The sequence below is a fragment of the Fundulus heteroclitus genome, chromosome 5 (genome assembly GCF_011125445.2).
Source record: "Fundulus heteroclitus isolate FHET01 chromosome 5, MU-UCD_Fhet_4.1, whole genome shotgun sequence".
In the NCBI taxonomy this organism is placed as follows: domain Eukaryota; kingdom Metazoa; phylum Chordata; class Actinopteri; order Cyprinodontiformes; family Fundulidae; genus Fundulus; species Fundulus heteroclitus.
In genome coordinates this window covers 3545544-3564909 of record NC_046365.1, presented here as the reverse complement: position 1 = coordinate 3564909, position 19366 = coordinate 3545544, and the positions used below count along the sequence as shown (strand labels likewise).

The window sequence follows — 19366 nt, the reverse complement described above, 5'->3', positions numbered from 1 at the left end:
AAATTGATGAAAGGTGAAAAGTCTTTGTCCTTTGAACAAGAGGTTTAGAACCAAGTTCAGGTTGTGCAAAATTGAATTAATCAGATCTTCATCAAACAATGACCAAACTAAAGCATCCCTGAATAAAAGGCAACATCTCTAGGTAGATAACGGAAACAAACATTGTGATACCAGCATCATTCAGTGGGCATGTTTTTCTGCAACTGGGTAATCCTAAATGAAAAAAACCCTTTCAAAAGGGCAAGGAAACACAAGTGCTAATGTCCTGAAGCGATAACAAAAAGGGTTTAACAAAGCAGGTTTTATCTTTCAAGTTGCCTTTAGAGAATTTATTCAGTATTCTGAGAAAAGTTTAGTTTATGAGTGTGAAAATGTGCCATCTGGACGTGTCTCTTCCCCCTTAACAATAAACCTTCTGAACATTTAGGCACTCAGCGCCTGGTCGAGTGGCCTCTTTACCTCAAGTGTCCTTTGGCAGCATCTGCCATTTGAATCAAACCACAAAGACTGTGAGTTTCATCAGCACCTCATCCACTAATACAGGATTTGTTCTCTGGGCTAGAAGAGTAGCCCAGTGTTGTAGATCCACCAATACAAACTGACCTGCACCATTACGCTACAACCATATAGAGGTTGCTTAGGGCATGTTATAAGTCCAGAGATTCAATCCAAATTTTTATAGAATAAGAACAATCTCATCAACCTGCAGCTCCCGACTGGAGTTAAATATGCTCAAATGAAGACAAAAATATTGGATCTGCTTGCTATTATCTGCTGTTAAGGTTAAGCTCCATGACTGTCCAGCACAGCCAGTGATAATGCTGTTTGGTAAGCCACCCACATGTATTTGGAGACTTCTTTACACATTAAGCAAGTCTTATTTCAATGTGTTTTGCTAAGGTGCTATGTTTAAGAGACTGTTGGAGAGAAAACGTCTCCCTTCACTTAGAACATGATATCTCCTTACAAACTCTGCTTTACAGCCATTCTGTCTTTCATAAGCATTATGTTACACTGTTTTCAACTGTATTATGGTCTCTTACAAATCCTATCAGTTATGCTCTTAATATATTCATTTATTAAATGCAAAATGCAAAAAGGAACTAAAAGTAAGTAAAATCATGAAATGAGTGTAATTGACCTTGGAAGAGACTGAAGGGAGGGCAATTTTATTTTCGAGTAAATATGCCTGTTTAGTGCTGCTTATGTCTAATAACACACATTTTCATTTTAAATATGTTGTTATTTTGATTACTATAATTATGATGATTTTCCCATAAAAATCCACATCTTTATGTTCTCATTTGTCAGATGTTTCTTCTATGTTTACGCATTTCTTTACTTTTAGCTTTCTAGTTCATTTTTATTTGGAGTCTTGTGTTTGTGTTGTCGGTTTGATTCTGTCATGTTCTAGTCATGTTTTTGTTTCTTTTCTCAGCCTGCCACCCTAGTTAGTGTCAGTCAGTTCACCTGTTTATCCCAGTCACACTCTCTTTGCTTTCACCTAAGCCAAGGCATATTTATACTGATCGGTTCTATTCACTCCTCACGGGTGAATTCTATTTTGGCCAGAGTCAAGCTTACTTGTATTAATGCTGATTTTTGTAACATTGCTGTCATGTTTGCTTTCTATTTTTCATGAAATTCTTCAACTCTCCTTGCTGCTTCTGCCTGCCTATCTGCACCTGGTTCAGTTCAACTGCATCCTGACATTTACAGAAGGAAACTGTAACAGCATTAAGCTAATTGAACTCTTAAGTCTAGGGACTTATCACTTTTTTATGTTTTTAATAATCTTTTATTTTAGATCTTTATTATTTCCATGTTAACACCATGATGCTTGAAGTTAATAAAAGTGGCTTCATGACATTTTGAATTCGCCTTACGTGGATTTGACATTAAGAGAAGTACCGGCACTTATTTTTTTCCACTTAAAGCACTGCTACAGATAAGTCAGCAACAAGACTACGCAGAGGAAATCTGTGCCCTGACTAAACATGCTCAAATCAAGACAAAGAGCCAGTGCCTGTATTCACAAAGAAAGGCAGAGTCCTCTGAGAGCTCCTATTTTAGCACCAAAATTCTCGCCAAGGAGTATTAGTTTAAGAGAGATTCGGATGCTGCTGAGAGCGACTAAGTAAGGAGAGGACAGAAATCCATATCTTAGAGGAGGTGTGATAGGTTGACACAAGAAACAAACAAAAAAACACCGCTGTGCTGCTGAAATGTGATATACAAATAAACTTGACGTGACTTGACCAGCCTGGAAAGCGAGAAGTGCTTTGTGCACCAATCAAAAGCCAGAGAGGAAATAGAACACAAGCAAATTTCTAGATGACCATCTAGGCTATGGATACTGATATTCTCATGTATAATACAGCAAATTATTTCTATACTCTCTTGTCTGGAGTCTGTATTTATGTATATATTTTTGGCAACTTTTTTCAATTCTTCTAAAATGTTAATTTAAAGCGTTTCACAGTTGGTAAATAATTGTAAAAATCATCTGTACTGTATTTTTGTAAATTTCTCCACTTTTTATTCATGAATATTGAATATTTTTATTACTTATCCTCCATAAAATTGTGTTTATTTTTTTCCCTTTAGGAGCTCTATTAAGAACTAAGAATCTTTTGTGAAAAACTTTTATCTTACCACAAATTCTAAGGATTATACGGTAAGATAATAGGAAAACCTTAGCATTTGAGAAGATTTTTCCTGAAATGACATCAGTAGGAGCTGCTTTTAGTCTTAGTATTCCTTGTGAATACGGTCATAGATCTATAAACTTGATATTGTAAGATGATGAGAGTTGGAGGCCCCCTTAATAAAGCTACAGTTTCACAAGACGCTAAACACTAAACATCCAGCTATTCTCTCTTAACTTCATCCTGCAGCACATCCGTCAAGAAGGTGGACATTGTGGTCGCAACTATATGTTGGCAGTGCTGTGAGAAAGATATTGGATCCTTTAAGTTAATTCAGGTCTGAGGAGGATTATCTCAATGTGGATTGTGTGCAGATGGCTCAATGTTATGGTTGGAAGACAAAAGATTGGCGACTCGCCGATCTTTTGTCTGATCAGCTACCCTTTACCAGTGTGCACATTGAGATTGCTCACACACTGTCACCAACTCCTGAGCAAGAAAATTAGCTATAGGCTGTTTTAAGAGTTGTTACATGAGATTGTTGCCTAATTTGCATATTTGGTCATGGGATCCAGGCTCTAGAAGACAGGAATACCAACGTTGACAAGACAAAAATCAAGTACAAAACTATTCTAAATATGTTTAGTACTACAAATGAACTTTATGAAATAATTTCATAACTTTAATGCTTTACCTAAACCTGCATACATAAATCAAATTGTAAGAATACAGCGGCTGTTTTGCACATGCATGATTCATTTGCAATGTGGACACAGAGTGGAGTGAGTTGCCTCTGCTCTCTCTGCTCTGACTACAGGCAGGGTTTGCTGCGGGATGTGGCAACTGTCTGTGAGACTGACTAAAGTGTATGAGGGGCCATAAGGGACATTATCCTGACTCTGCTCTCACACACACCATTGAAATACTCTCAAACACAATACTGCAATGCTCTCACACACACTATTGAATTATTTCAGTTGAAACGGAAAGTGTTTGAGTAGAAAAAGAAGGATGTGTGGCAAAAAAGTGGGCGTTTTACGTATGCTGCAATGAACTGATGGCGGCTCAGTAGGAGGAAGCCTAAAAAGAGGCACCGGAATAAGCATTTCTGAATAGGGACAGTAACTGCCAAACGATTGGTGCTTTCATTTGTATTTGCCAAAGTCTTTAATAACACAGAAAAAAAGTTGCTAGATTTGTCGCCAGTTGCTATTTTGGGAAAAAAAAAAAAAAGTAACTTGGCAAAGACGTTGCAAAGTTGGCAACAGCGTGTTTGGCTGGATACAGATTCCTGCATGAACACATGTGCAGGTTCATATGCATTTTATGCTCAGACAATGAAACAACCATTGTTGCAGCAAAAAATTTACTGCGTAGAGTATTGGAAATCCTAGACTGGACAAAAATATGAAACACCATGCCAAAAAAAGGTATCAAGTGGATTTTTAGCACTACAGCTGCATCACACCACTGTGGCGTATGGGAAAGGCAAACCTGCACTGTAAGGAAAGGAAACCAGGAGATGTTGTTCTGACAATGGAGGAATCTGTCTCCCACAACTTCTGCAGTGTGGGTCAAGTGAGATAGACATCCGCAGACTGTGTTACAGTGAGACTAGTCTGCATGCAGGATAAAACTAACGTACTCCACAGACCTCAACCTTCAACAAGCTGTGCCTGCTGAAACATCTAATGTGAATAGTTTGAGAATGTTAACAGTTTCTATTTGTAGTTTTGTATTGTTTAGCTTGATGTACGTACATATAAAGGTAAGTAATATTTTGTAGTGTGTTATGCAGCTCTCATATTGATGATATTAGATAACTGTTCTATTAAAATTGTTGCACGTGGATACACAATTAGGGGCTGGAAATGTAAGAGCCATTTGGCTACTTATAAAGTCTGAATAGGTTTCCTTTAAAAGCAATTTGTAATACTCATTTAAGTATAGCGGTGATGACATCACCACTAATTAATCAGACTATGTTTAGCAGCCCACAGAGCTACACAATATTTGACTGTACAATAGAGAAAATGTTGGAACTTTGTTTTTACTTTTTCAGTAAAAGTCCTTTCATGACCAGAGTTTACTCCAACCAAAGATTCTTCAGTCAAGTTCAAACCCCAAGAGGAGTGCTTAATAGTGGTGGTAAAGTGCATAGAGAAACAACTGCTGCTGCAGTTATGATGAAGACCACTCCGTCAGGTTTATTAATTAATCGTACAAAATGAGAGCAATAATTCCATCAAGGCGTCAGAGTGCTTTGCACCCTCACAGTTTGCTATAACAAACACAGTGAGCATAATTCTTTTCTACCCAAGATTAGAGAGGTGTTAAAATATTTACTGACAAACTGTGGAAAGCCAACTTCTTAGAGAGCTAATGTGAAAACAGACTTCCTTCACATCTGCAGCTGCCTGCAAATCCTAGGAGATGATCTTTAGACTGGCAAAGCACAGACCTATTCCTCACAATGTCCACAAGTATGATAATATTATGACATAACGTAATTCATAACTGCATAGTAACAGGGTTATTGAAATTAAAGTTTAACCCAGTTATGATATTTTAGCTATGTTTTCCATTACATAGGTTTGAAAATGTTGGCAAGCATTCTGAAAATATCAGATTACAGTAAGGGTCTACATTCTCCACAGAGTACATAAAGAGACTCCTGCAGAAAAACCAGCTGTGCTTACCAACCTAAATGCTAATATAATGCATGATGCTATAAATGACTTAAAATGTCAACGCTATGCTCATTTAAACTTTGTTCTGAATTAGTAACATCATGTTTTACAGCAACTATGCTCACACGTGGCTTGATGTCATTACTGTTACCAATATAAGAAATGAATGAAGCTAGGAACTCAACTACAACTTTCTGATCAGCGCATTTCTACTCTAGTATGGATTGTACACTCAATGAAACATTATGTTAGTAGAAAGCCAGGAATCAGAAAATTATCTTCTGTTTTTCAAGAAGATGATCCAAATCTAGTTTTTTATTAATTATTATTTTTACGATGTAAAACAATGACTATTTTAGCATGGTAATGAATAGGGGTGGGTATTGCCAAAGAAGTCACGATTCGATTAGAATCACGATTCACATGCCACAATGCGATTCTATCACGATGCATCACGATACTTGAATTATTGCGATGCATCGCAATGCATTGTGATATTTTCACTGAACACTGTTTGAAAAAAATACAGCCATTACCAGTGGCTGACAGGCTGTGTATGATCTGGATAGTGTCTTCAATTGATACATAACTGAAAACAACTGAATTCATACATATTTGTATTTATTGAAACGACTTTTGGAGGTATTACCATGAAAATAAATATTACTGTTACTGGACACAAATACAGTATTAGTATTACTGGAGTGGACACACGGACAGAAAGTGCTTAGGATTTATAAAACTTAAAATAACAAAATAAAGATAATCAGTGCCGTTTACATGGCCTCAGTGGTCCTTTAAACCAATGAAATTAAAACATTCAAATGTTTGCGCGTGTAGATGTTGGGGCTAGCTTGCAATCGAATGTTTGTTAAATCAGTGCTTGCGGCGCTCGCGGCTCTTGTTTTTCTGGATGGCGCTTCTGCATGTGTACCTTTTTAAGTTTGTTGTGTTCCCACAGTATTTCATTATGATGTAACAATGTTTGCAAATTGCGTGCGTCATATCAATTTGGTTTTGAAAAAGTCAAAATGTGTCGAAACATCTGACTTGAAATGTGAGGGAGCCGGGCGAATGTTCTCAGTCTCTTCCATGTTTTGTTTATGAATGACTCGTCGCAGTATCTCACGGCCAGAAATGCTTGTGACACAAGGCAGCGGGCGTCAACACATCCGCAGCGACATCTACTGGACTGGAAGTTGTATTCCACTTGTTTTTTCGCCAACCATTCATCCATTTTATTTATTAGTTTTTTTAATTAATAATCGATACTTGGTGTCAAGAATCGATTAATTGGATCGCGAATATTAGAATCGCGATGCATCGTCATGACGATTATTTTGCACACCCCTAGTAATGAAACAGATTTATCATTCTTATTGAATGTTCCTTTTACTGATACATTTCTGAAACTATATTCTGTGATTGCTTCAGAAGCAAAATGATGTAGTAAACCTGAAAAACTGATTCAGTAAACTGGACATTCTTGATTTCATATTCAATAGTTGTTTCAATGTAAAGCATTTGCTGATTGATCCATTCAGAAGGCAGACACTGTGCAGCCCTGCATGAAATCAAATTTATAATCAGTTCATCTCATCTTAATGAATTAAAGTTATGAGCTTTAATTACAAACATAAATCATTGTAATTACACACTGTATTTCGGCCTGTGGTCATTTTAGGCTTATTTGTCAAAAATGTTTAATCATTATGTCTAAACACGTTAGTAAAATTACAGCATAAATTCTTAAAAACAGACCTGAGGAAAATAAATAGCTGGTTAAAAATTCTGCAGCACCTTCATCAAAAGAATGTTTGTTTCCCTTTTTATAACATTTCAGAGATGTCATAGTGTAGAATTGCAGCTTGACCAAAGGGAGGAGCTGGGGCAATAAGATAACCTGCACTTCAAATCACCAACACTGCTAGATCCAGGACAGTGGGTGTACAGGCTATGTTACCTTAACAGTATTAATTTGTTTCTGTAAATGGTTGCTCAGGGTTGGATCCTTGCTTGCATATGTCTGTGTGTGACATGTATCTACCTGTAAATAGCAGTGGCAGGCTGGTTCCCTGGATCATAGGTGACCCTTACATGACCCTGATGGAGCTCTACAGCAAATGGCTCATGGTCTCCATTATAGAGCAAGATGCCATTATCTTCTGCAGTTGACACCTATAACAGACAAAATAGACAAACCAGTTTGTGCGTGGGAGAGGATCTGCTATGCTTGGTATTTGAACAGAGACAGGCTCCCCTGCTTGTTCTTACCTGCAATGTGATATTTGACTGAGGCCAGTTTTTCACATCTTGAAGTTGGACATAAGAGTCTCTGTCAACAAAGTTGACGCTGACCAGCTTCTCGCATCTCTGGCCCTCAAAGCCTGGCAGACACTGACAGATTGCAGTCCCCAACTTGTCGTCACAGGGGGCGCCATTCAGACACTTGGCCAGCTGGCAGGGTGTCTGCTGTAGATCTGTCGCCTCACAAAATTCACCACTGAGGAGATATATCAGAAAGAAATTAGCTGTAATGGGCAAATATTGTTCAAAAAAAGTGTGGACAAGAGGTTTTGTGTTACTATTCTTCTGAGTTGTACTCATAACTTGGAACATAGATTTTTATTAGAATATCAAATGAAGGACCCCAGATAATTATCCAGTGACTGAAATTTTAGTTTTTTATTGTTTGCTTATTATTTCCATTCCAACTGTTTTAGTTTTTTATTTACTGTAGCAAATTACCACCTCTTTACTTTCTAACAATTGCTATGCTCCATTAAAGTGTAACTGGCAAGTGTAACTGAATATATTACAGAAACAGAGAGTCTGGATGCATGCTGTTTGAATAATTAGCTAAAACATGTAGCATTCTAGGCAGACCTTTGCAATAGGCATGATGCATATGCAAATTCATTGCAACTATACGTTGCAATGCATTTGCAACGTATAGTGCAGCCCTAATCTAGACTACCAGAAAAACAATCGTAATAATATGAACTATATTACTAAAACTTACCGTACCCTGAGAAGACTATACATTATGAGCCAATTGGCAGACCCTTAATATCCTTTATTTTCCCCAGGAGCTATTGGTAAATTCTATGATACGTTTTGGGATTGTCCGTTTTTGCTCAATCTAACAATCTCAGATTCTGTCAAAATGTCCAAAATATTTTTTTTCAATGTGACTGTATCTGCCTCTATTGAACTCTTGTATAATTTGCCATAAGTCAAAGTTCCGCTGTTTTCGCCTGCCCTACTCGGCTCCTCCCCATTTGGATTATCTTTGCCCGGTTTAGTGATTCCACCTGCGTAGAAAGGCCTGGAGGAGGGACATGCCTCCTGGGCGTTACTTTAGTCCCCGCCCCCCACCCCCTGTTGACACTTAAAGAAATGGTAAATGATTAAAAAAAATACATCGTTATAAATGAAACATAAATAAAAGTAAAACATATAAATAATGTTTCCATGCATATGCAGGATTTTCTTGGATATTTTTAAGGAGTAATTCACCCAGTTAAATATCAAATCTAATCAGGCAGAGCCTATCTGATCTATGTATCCTTTGAAACTGTGTATTTGAGTGTTGCTGCCAGTTCCTGGGGCAAACTGCTCCTTCTTCAGGCTGTTTTCAGTGACAGAGTCAATATTTACACCTTTATATGAGGTCTTTTGCCTCAGCCATGGCGGGGGTGAAGAGAACATGTTAATGAGAGAGAGCAGCTGGCCCTGACCGAGCTCGAGGTCCCAGTAGTGACTGTAGGTGCCAGGGACAGACTGGTACTTCTTATGGATGTTTTCAGTCACAGAGGTAATTAACTCTGAGACTGAATACTAATATTCACACCTTTCATATGAGATCTTTTGTCTCAGCCATAGCGGGGGCAAGGAGAACACATTAATAAAAAAGATTTTAACCACAGTGAAATAATTGTTTTGGTTTGATAAGGTGCAGACTCCCAGGCAGCGCTGAGCATTGACTGAGCTCTAGCTTCTGTAGAGTGGCCAGAGCTGCCAAAGCAAACCACTGCCTCGCCCGGGGGACTTCAAACACATACTTAAAATTTAACGCTTTGTATTAGATCTTTTGCCTCAGGCATGGTGGGAGTGAAGAGAACACATTAATAGTTTAAAAGATTTTTAACTGCAGTGATATTATTTTTATTGGCCTACCTATGTCACATTCTCCAGGTTTTTAGGGGTTGAATCTATCTCTGTTAAGTCCAGTGTTCCCATATTAGTTCCTTCTTTTCTGTTTAGTTTCTTAATTTAATCTTGTGTTCTGTTCTTTGTACATTTGGAATTAAGATCTCTCTTGTATTTTTCCCCCTTGGTTTGATAGTCTCTCAGCTCTATTGCTGTTAATTAGTTTCCCTCCCTTAGCTTCACTGCTTTATTTCTGCCTCAGCTGCTACACATTTCCTCTCATCAGCTCAACTGGTTCCCCTGTCATCTTCCACCTTTGATGCAATACTTAAGCTCCTGCATCAGAATCAACTTTATTTCCCAGGTTTGTGGGTAAAAACAAGGAATTTGACATTGGATTCCAATGTTTGCACTTTCGTAGAAAAACAGGCAGATAAGTAACAGCAAGCAGAACAGAAAACTGCACCCTATAACAGAAAAGACATTGTTCAGAGAAAATAGGTATAAAAAGGGGCACTAATGTACAGGAGAGATTTCTGTTTTTTTTTCATAGCAGAATAGCTGGTTAGCCTGACTGTAAAGTGTTCATCAGAGTCACCACCTGGGGATAGACGCTGGCTCTGTGTTGGCTCGTTTTAGCCATCAGTGCTCTGTAGTGCCGACCTGAAGGTAAGTCTGAATAACCTGTGATCAGGATGAGTTGGGTCGACAGCTATTTTGGCTGCCCTTTAACTGGCCTTCGACCAGTACAAGCCATGAATAGATGTATGGTCAGTCCTGATTTTCCTTTCTGGAGTTCTAATTTTTCGTTACAGTTTGGATCTGTCAAGTTCAAATGTCAAGTTGAACTGAACCATGCAGAGATGGATGAGCCCAACGTAGACTGAATGATGGCAGTGTAGAAGATGATCAGTAGCTCTTGAGCAAGATTGCACTTCTTAAGTTGTAGCACGAAGTAGTCTCTGCTGTGATTTCTTACAGACGGTGTCAATGTGTTAGGACCATCTCAGGTCTAGGAACCAGAAGTGATCCACAGTGTTGTTGCAGATAGTGAGGGTCAGAGGTGGGTGGGTTATGTGGATTCTTCTGTGACCATGACCATTTGACTCTTTTACATATTTAGTTTTCTACCCGTGCTCCATGACCTGTTCCCCCTGTGCTAAACCAAGCTTTGTTTTGTCATTAAAGATTCTCTTTAAGGCTCTATTTTGATAGTCAATCTATGCTTCTAAGTCCTTCACCAAACTGAAACAGGACAGAAAAATCTAACCAGTTGGACTCAGCAAAGCAATTTTTTAGAGGAGTACTTTGAAGGAAGATTTTATTTTAAAAATGAAAGGTTTAAAAAAAAAAGAGTTTTGCTTTATTAAATAAAAGCTCATGGCTTTACATACTGTGGGCTGTTGTTTTAGACTTGATTTGCACTGGAAGTGACGGACACAGAAATCAAAATCCTCGTTTGTGCCCATTAACTTGGCCACATAAATCAAAATGTTTTAGAGAAATGATGATTACTCTAACAAGTTTCTCCTAAAATAGTATAGTTAAAGTCAACGCTTCAAACTTGCATTGGAAGGGTGCTTTGTTTAACCTACACATAATTTAAAAAAGTTTGCATTTAATTATAGATAAAATATTCATTTAAAAATGTGAATTTCCATACACAATATGAAAAGAACAAACAAAACAAACATTGAAGTTTCTTTGGAGCATAATCTGCTGAGCCCCTTGTATCTATAGGCTTTCATGGGTTTCCACTTTTCCAGGGCTGGCAGTACCTGAATCCCTGTGGGCAGACACAGCTGTAGCCATCCAGATGGTCGACACACTGAGCTCCGTTCTGACAGTGGTGATCCACACACTCATTGTAGTTTATACTGCAGTTCGGTCCCACCCAACCTGGGATACACACGCACCTGGAGCACAAACACCATAATCACATACCCTACTTAGCACATGTGCATCCTTTTAGGAGGTCAGCACAACATTCAGTATGTTGAATCTATAATCTCAGGTGTAACCTCAAACTTTGCTGAGCTTGGCAGTAATGAAGAGGTGTGTGTGGTGCGTGCGTTTGTGTGTGTTTGTGTGTGCTTTTACCTGGGGCCTGTAGGACTGCTGATACAGGTGGATTGATGCTGACAGGGATTTCTACCTGGTGAGCAAACATCGTCCTCCTCTTCACAAAACAGACCTTAAAACATGAGGTAAGAACCAAGGATTAAGAAAAAAACAGGCAGCGTGCAGTTTTTTTTAAGTTTCTAGCTCATCTTTCTATAACCTGTTGTAAGGCAGTTGATCCTATTGTGCTGATAATGTTGTGTCGTACCTCTGTAGTTAGGAGGACACACGCAAGTGTAGTTGCCCACTCCATCGACACAGGTGGCCCCGTTGTCACATCCGTGATCCTCGCAGTCGTCCACGTTGACCTCACAAAAGGTTCCGTGGAAACCGAATGTACATGCACAGCTAAGGGGGTAAAAACAAACAAATCCATGCTTGCAACACCATTATTGAAAATACCTGGGGTCTGAAGAAAAATAACATCTCAAATTAAATTTTGTTTTGCCCAAGATTGTTTTAAGAAAGACATTAAGTAGGTTTAAAAACCAGTGGTAATAGCCACCTGAATGAAATCAGAAATATCCTAATGACATGCATAAAAGAAAAAAAGAAGATATTGTATATTTGTGATGGAGAACTGAATTACTGGCTCCACATAAGTATCTGGCTTTAAAAAGTCAACATGTGCAATTGAGTGTAAATCTAGCTCTTTCACTCGCCTTTACAAGCCTGTTAGGATGACAGTGGCCACTAAATATCTTACAGCCTGTCAAGTGCAAATAAAAATAACCTTTTAACAATCTGCTATGATGAGGATTGTTGAAAATAGTTCCCAGCGTACAATCACAATGTCATAAAACTAACAGATGTTACAGAATGTGACAGTTTGACATTTTGCTTATTACTGTATGTGAAACAGTGAAAATTAGTTTTGAATTTGCTTGGAATACGTCGTTATAAAACGACGGAGTATCATGTCGATGATCATTTCAGGATTCCAGGATTTTCAACTCGTGCTTCAACATAGTCCAAAAACTTGTGTGTTTAAATCATTTGCTTGTTCCTTTAAGTTTACCTCATAGTGAGTTGACCATTTTCTGGTGTTAGTTAAAATTTTAAACTTTGTAGAGCATTTGAAATTTGCAGTATAGTACTGTAAAGGCAGTGTATATAGAGACACCAACCAACTGCGCATGGCGGTGCCAGTGTTGATATGCTAATGCTAATACCCAGCGCTAATTATCTGGACTTTCTGACTCCCAGCTAAAGTTTAAAATTATCCAATGTGAAAAGTGAGCTTCATTCTACCTAAATGCGACCTTCTGAATTATTTATACACTGGTTACAGCTCTAAAATCAAATGTTTGGTGTGCGTGTTTTCTAGTTTTTGGCTAATATTTGCAACTATAAAGATGTCAAGTTTTGAGTTGAGCTTGGAGTGAGAGCTCCAGGTATGGTCAGTAGTATTTTAAAAGTGAGATGCTACTGAAACCCATTTATTTAAAAAAAAAAGTAGTTTTAATCAATAAAACTATATGAACTATTTTTATTTTGGCTCCAATTACCAAAACAGCAGTTTTACAAAATGCTTTTTATTTTTGGCATATTCTGCTTTGTAAGTATGCTCTTATTTTGTAATGTCTACCATATGATACTTGGCAGACCTTTCTGCCCATTTTAAAGGCTGATGTTTCATGCTTGGACAGTTGATTGACTTGTCAAAAGCCTGTGAGAGTAAAAGCTGTAGAAACATGGGTGGTGATAATAAATAAAAGCATAGCTGGTATGAAACATCCCGCAGTAACTGGTACCTGAAAAGGTCAGAATCAGATTGACCAAAACTGCCAAGATACTAAATAGTGAACTGCCAACAACCAACCAAGTGAAAGCTGCAGTGGGAGCATTTAGAAAACAACTCAGAATCACTCTGTTTTCGTGGGAACACTTTGGATACTGAAAGGATCAAATAAATGAGATATTTGCTATACTGGGTATCGGCACCGCTCAGTTTATGGAATATCGTTTGCCTAAATTAAAGTACATGTACAGGATCTCTCAGGTACTCAGCACACTAAAATATCCAAAAATCTGTTCAGTCAAAATAACTTGGTGTTGTTTATCATTAGTTATGAAAATTACTAATTTACTTTCTGTTGAAGTTTAGTTGCTTTTTTTGTTTTAGTGCTTTTTTAAAAATTTCTAGATGAGATATTCTTTGGTTTACAGAGATTGTTAAAGGGTGCTTAAATTCCCATTTGACTTGTTTTTACTTTTTATGAAATATACTAAATTAGAAAAACACTACTTTGTTACATTAGGTGAAGTTTTAAGTTATCAGGCAATTCACTATTCTTCTGCTCCAGTTTATTTATTTTTTTCTTTTTCAATTTCAAAATAATAGGGATTGACATTTCTTCCACATGTCAGAAATGCTTCACCAGGCTAAACCTCCTATAGGACTGCAGTGCAGTAAACCTAGTAAAGGAAGAACTTTGCCAGGAAATCAAGTAGCTGAGAATGTTTTAAATGAGGACGTATTTGATAACACCCATTCAGAAAGCGTTGTACATTAGTAGCTTTGTTGGTCTTGTTTACTGCTAACCACAAAAAGACCTGTTACCTGAAGCCTCCTGTCTGCTCCTCTCTTAGGCAGGTTCCTCCGTTGGTGCAGGGGTTGCTGACACAAGCATCAACTGGGGTCTCACAGTGTTTACCCTGAACACCCGGAACACACATGCATGCATAAGTATGCACTAAGATCAGCTCATTTGGAAAAAAAAGGCAACAGATTATTAGAGACAGATACCAGCTAGAATAATCAGGAAAGATGCAAATATAACATATTGGACAGGGAGTTCATTAGATGACATTGTTTCCTCTAACCCCCACCTTTACATTTAGATTCATACCGTAAAGCCGGTCTTGCAGGCACAGGTGTACTGTCGGGTTTGGTGGACCTCGCAGGTTCCCTGGTTCTGGCAAGGGGAGGACACACATGGACTGCATTTGGCCTGAACAGACAGGTCCACCGGGCCTGATTTCACACACAAACACAAACAGCCAGCGTTCAGTTTGCCAGCAGAGCACCTTTCAAGGCAAGTGACATTATGAGAGAAACATAACAACCACTCAAAAGAAAATTGTGGTGCATCAAAGCAAGCCAGCCTATCATTGTTCAGTTAATCAGTCTTTTCATTTTTGATATGCAAATTGTGCTGAAATATGCTGAAATTATTATTTTAGTGTAACAACAACCCTACAATTTGAATGCTTGTTCTCTTCTCTCTGGTTTCTCATTTAAATTTATGAAGTGATTTTTTTTCCCTCCTTTTGCATGTAATTGCTCTCCTCCTCCTTATTTTTGTTTTCAGGTTTTGGCTCAGAGGCAACCCTCGCCTGAGGAGGGCCTGAAACTGACAGACGGCCACAATCACTTCATAGTCGCGCTTCACGGGGATCTGAAGAACATGTCAGTCACAGAACAAAGAGACTGACAGGCATGCAATATAGGCTAATGGGGAAAACGCAGAATAAAAAGGCTTCCTGTGTGCTGATGTGTGGGTGACGTGGACACATGACACACTGATCCTTTGAAACATAGAAAATTCATTAAAAAATAAAAATAAAAAACACAGTACTATAGCTTGAAGGTGCTAGAAATAGTGACACCTGGATGACAATGAGTGTTTGTCATGTGAATTCAAAAATGAATATAATACTGCCTGTTAATGGGATTAAAAATAAACCAACTTGCACACTAAATGCTCCAAGCTCTGTGATAAAAAATAATCACTGGGTGATAATTAGACAATTACTAATGTTAACATCCACTTTGTTGCTGTTTACAATAATTTGGCAAATTAAATTGCCGTTTGTTTGCATTCTTTTGACTGCAAATTAACAGACAACGACATTTCAAGCTGTGTTCGAAGCTCAGAAGACTGTGTGACCACAAGTGGGCGCTATGAAAATGAACAGTTATAAGCCACAGTGATGAAAAAGTTGCACTTTTGGAAAAAAACTGTTGACTTTGACGACATTACACACGCACAGCATTACCAATTACTCTTTTTTCCGCTGCTACCTTTAGGGCACATCAGCTTCCCTCTCGTTCTTTTCCAAGGTTTCTGTTTTCTCATATCATCCACATCCTCACTATATTCTGTGTCCTAAATGTTCTTTATCTCAGACTCTAAGTTTCTCTCTGAACTGCATAACTTGAACTGTCTCGCTGATAACCTAATTTCTATATCCATCCATTTGGTCACTCACAATAAAGATCTTAATATCTGCAAGTCAGCTACATATATATCTATCTATATATATATATGGCCACAATTTACATAACTTTGCAAGCATATCAACGATTTCTGACTTTTTGTCAATATCATTTTTTGGTTTTGAAACTGTAAGTTGTGTAATTGGTCAAAAACATAGCATACATGTATTAAATACAGTCTGGTAATAAGGGATGATTATATAAAATGAATTGGCATTATTAATTCAACCTTCTCCTTTTCAAACATGTAGGAAGATCATGTAGTATTTAAAATATGATTGTAGAAACAATTGCAGTTTTTATGACAGATAAAATGTCTACATTGTAAAGCAAGGAACAACAAACAGTGAAAATTAAAGAAAAACATTTGGGACAAGTCAATATTGACTTTTTACGTGAAAAGAATATGTGTTTTTAAAACTTAGTGAGCAATCATCACGAGTAATCCTGATTGTAATAATTACCAAAATAACCGTGATTAGGATTTTTCCTGCAGTTGACCGGCACCCGCACATCCCTCTATTTTCTGCACTGCCCTTCTCTTTGACTAAATAGTCTAAAAGCAGCTCTGGATGTTAAAAATAGATACAAAACACACAGAGAAAGCTTTTTCCTATAAGGGAATTTAAAAGCTTTCAAACCTACAGGTTTTCTGAATAGCAGAGCCTATATTGCTCCAAATGAGAGGACGAATAGAGGAATTATGTACCAGAAAAACTGTGGTAAAATGAAAACAGAAAACAACAATGAGTCAACACCCCTGAAAAGAAACATTTTGTAGGAAGACTTGAAAACAAACAAGACACGAAGCCTGTCTTATATTTAATAGCAACTTGTTTCATAATTTCTGAGCCACGACTGGAAAGGTCTGATGTCCTCTGAGCTTCAGCCTGGTTTTGGTAAAACCAACAGAAGCTGGTCAGCTGATCTAAGGACCAGTGGTGAAACGTAAGGCTGAAGCAGGTCAGAGAGGTACGGAGGAGCAAGTCCATTAACACATTTAAAGAGAAGTTTGAAATCAATCCTTTGGCACACAGTCAGCCAGTGGAGAGATGACGGAACAGGTGGGACGTGTTTGTGGGTTAATGGTTTAAAGACGAGCAGCAGCGTTCTGAACAAGCTGGCAGCATGAAAAAAAAGCCAGACTGATCCCAGCATACAGCGCATAGCTAAAATCTAGTTGAGTTGTGATAAAAACATGGATTATTTTCCCCCAGCAATATATAATCCTTAGAAGTTTGATTCTGTTCCATAAATATTTCCCTCAGTTGGAAAAAATAGGCAATAATAAAACTTATATTATGAGTTTATATTTTAATTGGCTAACTTTACAATCAAATTAGTTGATGTTGTGAGGCCAAAACTAAAATGGCTGCAGATGACTGTAATGAAACTTCAAGTATGTAAAATGTTTGTCAAATTACTATAATTAATCTAATTAAATTGTAGTGTGAAACATAACACTGTTGTAAATTCGTTGCGGTTGTCAGCACTGTCACCATTTTTGTAAGCTATGTTTAACAGATGTTAAATGTATTATTATCAAATGCTTAAATTATTGAAACAATAGCATCAGTAACAGTAATCAGTTTCCCCACAGCATATTAATTATCAGCATTGTCATTGCTATAATTAATAGGAGCTGCTGTTTTTATCTTTTGCACTTAGTCATAAACAAACAAACCCAGAATGTCTTCTGTGTCACATTTGTTCTATTTTAAAAGCAAAGAGACACTGTTTCTGTAGTATCTGTAGAAATAAAGATAAAAGCATGAAACCCCTGCTTGGTGAGCAAGTGGTATAGTGATTCCAGGAAAATAGGCACATGACCCCCACCTGATTCCTCATCAGTAGTTTTATTCTGTGAAAAATGGTGTTGACAAAATAATCGATATCTTGATATTATCAATACAAAAAAAATAATATTTGAGAGTCAAATATTTATATATCATTTGTGTCAAAATCAATATAAACTAAGTAGTTTACATTTGGCCAGATTAAGTAATTTCTGTAATAACAGTCAGCCAGCCTCCCTGCAGCCGCTCATCTCTACAACGATCTGCTGCTGGAAGTTTAAACTCTGCTAACATCTCGAGTACATCCAGAAAAACACATGAGAGCCTCTTTATCAATAAGACAAACACAAAAGGGTTCTTTGGATGAACTCTCCCTATAATGACAGAAAAAACAAAATGCTGGATGATGCCACATGTTCAGCTAATGCGACAAGCTAACGCTACAATACTGATGTTTTAGAGCAAAGTAAAAAAGGTAATTAAAGCTCCTGGGTCTGCAACACTGAAGTACTACATTTCCAAGACAACACAAGTTAACGCTGCCAGTTTGAATATTAGCTTGTTTAGAATGTTATTCTTAAAAAACACAATTTTTTTGTACTGCTGAATGATTCTTTATTTTTCCCTAAATCTATTTGGGCCATCAGCAAATTAACAGGTAAATGAAAGCACACAGTGGCACGCTAAATATAAGCAGTTATGACAGAATAAAAAGCTGCATGACTGAATCAAAGGTACACTGATAATAGCAGTAAGTGTTCATAATCATATTTTTCCCAAACCAAAAATAACCTTGTGCCATCAAAAACTGTTTCCCTACTATCAAAAGTGATATCAAGTATTTTTCTTAGTATCCTTATAAAGATTGAAATTTTTGTATGTGACTTTATCAGGTGTATTATCAATCTATCATATATATATATAAAATATATATATATATATATAAATAAAAATATAATATATATATATATATATATATATATAGTATATATATATATAATATATATATAAATAGTATTAGATATATATAGATATATATATTATATAATATTATAGTATATATATATAATATATAATATATATATATATATATATATATATATATATATATATATATATCTATATATATATATATATATATATATAATATATATATATATATATATATCCAACCTGTAGTACGAACCCCCACCCATGCCTATTAGACTGAGCTCCAAGTACTGTCTATTGCATTCCATTACAGCCTATGTATTGAACTACAGTATGTAGGAGGAACAAATAGCTACATGTATGAGGCACAGTCTTAAATAAACGACTCATGTTTGGGATGATTTATAAACAATCTTCCCTGTAGAAAGCTTATATATAGTATGTTAATCTGTAGTCGAAGAACATGGCTGGTTGTTAATCAGAGTTCCTTAAAACAATGTATCGATGGCTGATTAAAAGCACTGGTTTTGTTTGTGACAGTTTTAAAGGCTTTATAAAAACAGGAATAAGAACAGTCGCATAACATCTACCTGCAGACAATTCTGATTTAATATGTGGACACAATTTTCTGTAGATTTCTGTAGATTGGCTCTGTCTGCACTGCAGTGTCTGGAGCAGTGAGTGCGTGGGAGTAACAGCCACCAACTCCTCTAGTGTGCCACACCAACTAAAAAGATTTCATTAAAGACTGTCCATTGGGATGCATTTGCATAGAGCTGAATTTGTTTAGAACTAGGGGAAAAAAGA

The 19366-nt window shown here is 37.1% G+C and overlaps 1 protein-coding gene across 3 annotated transcripts in view; it reads right to left on the bottom strand.

Annotated features, from left to right (window-relative positions):
- Positions 1–19366, bottom strand: part of slit1b (slit homolog 1b (Drosophila)) — a 101773-nt gene that overhangs the window by 14317 nt on the left and 68090 nt on the right. For all 3 annotated transcript variants that reach the window (XM_036136738.1, XM_036136739.1, XM_036136740.1), the window contains exons 27-33: positions 14464–14588; positions 14175–14269; positions 11820–11959; positions 11591–11684; positions 11269–11406; positions 7613–7841; positions 7386–7516 (exon numbers count right to left, since the gene is read on the bottom strand). In XM_036136738.1, coding sequence (XP_035992631.1) covers positions 7386–7516; positions 7613–7841; positions 11269–11406; positions 11591–11684; positions 11820–11959; positions 14175–14269; positions 14464–14588 — 952 coding nt within the window. The remainder of the gene's footprint in view (positions 1–7385; positions 7517–7612; positions 7842–11268; positions 11407–11590; positions 11685–11819; positions 11960–14174; positions 14270–14463; positions 14589–19366) is intronic.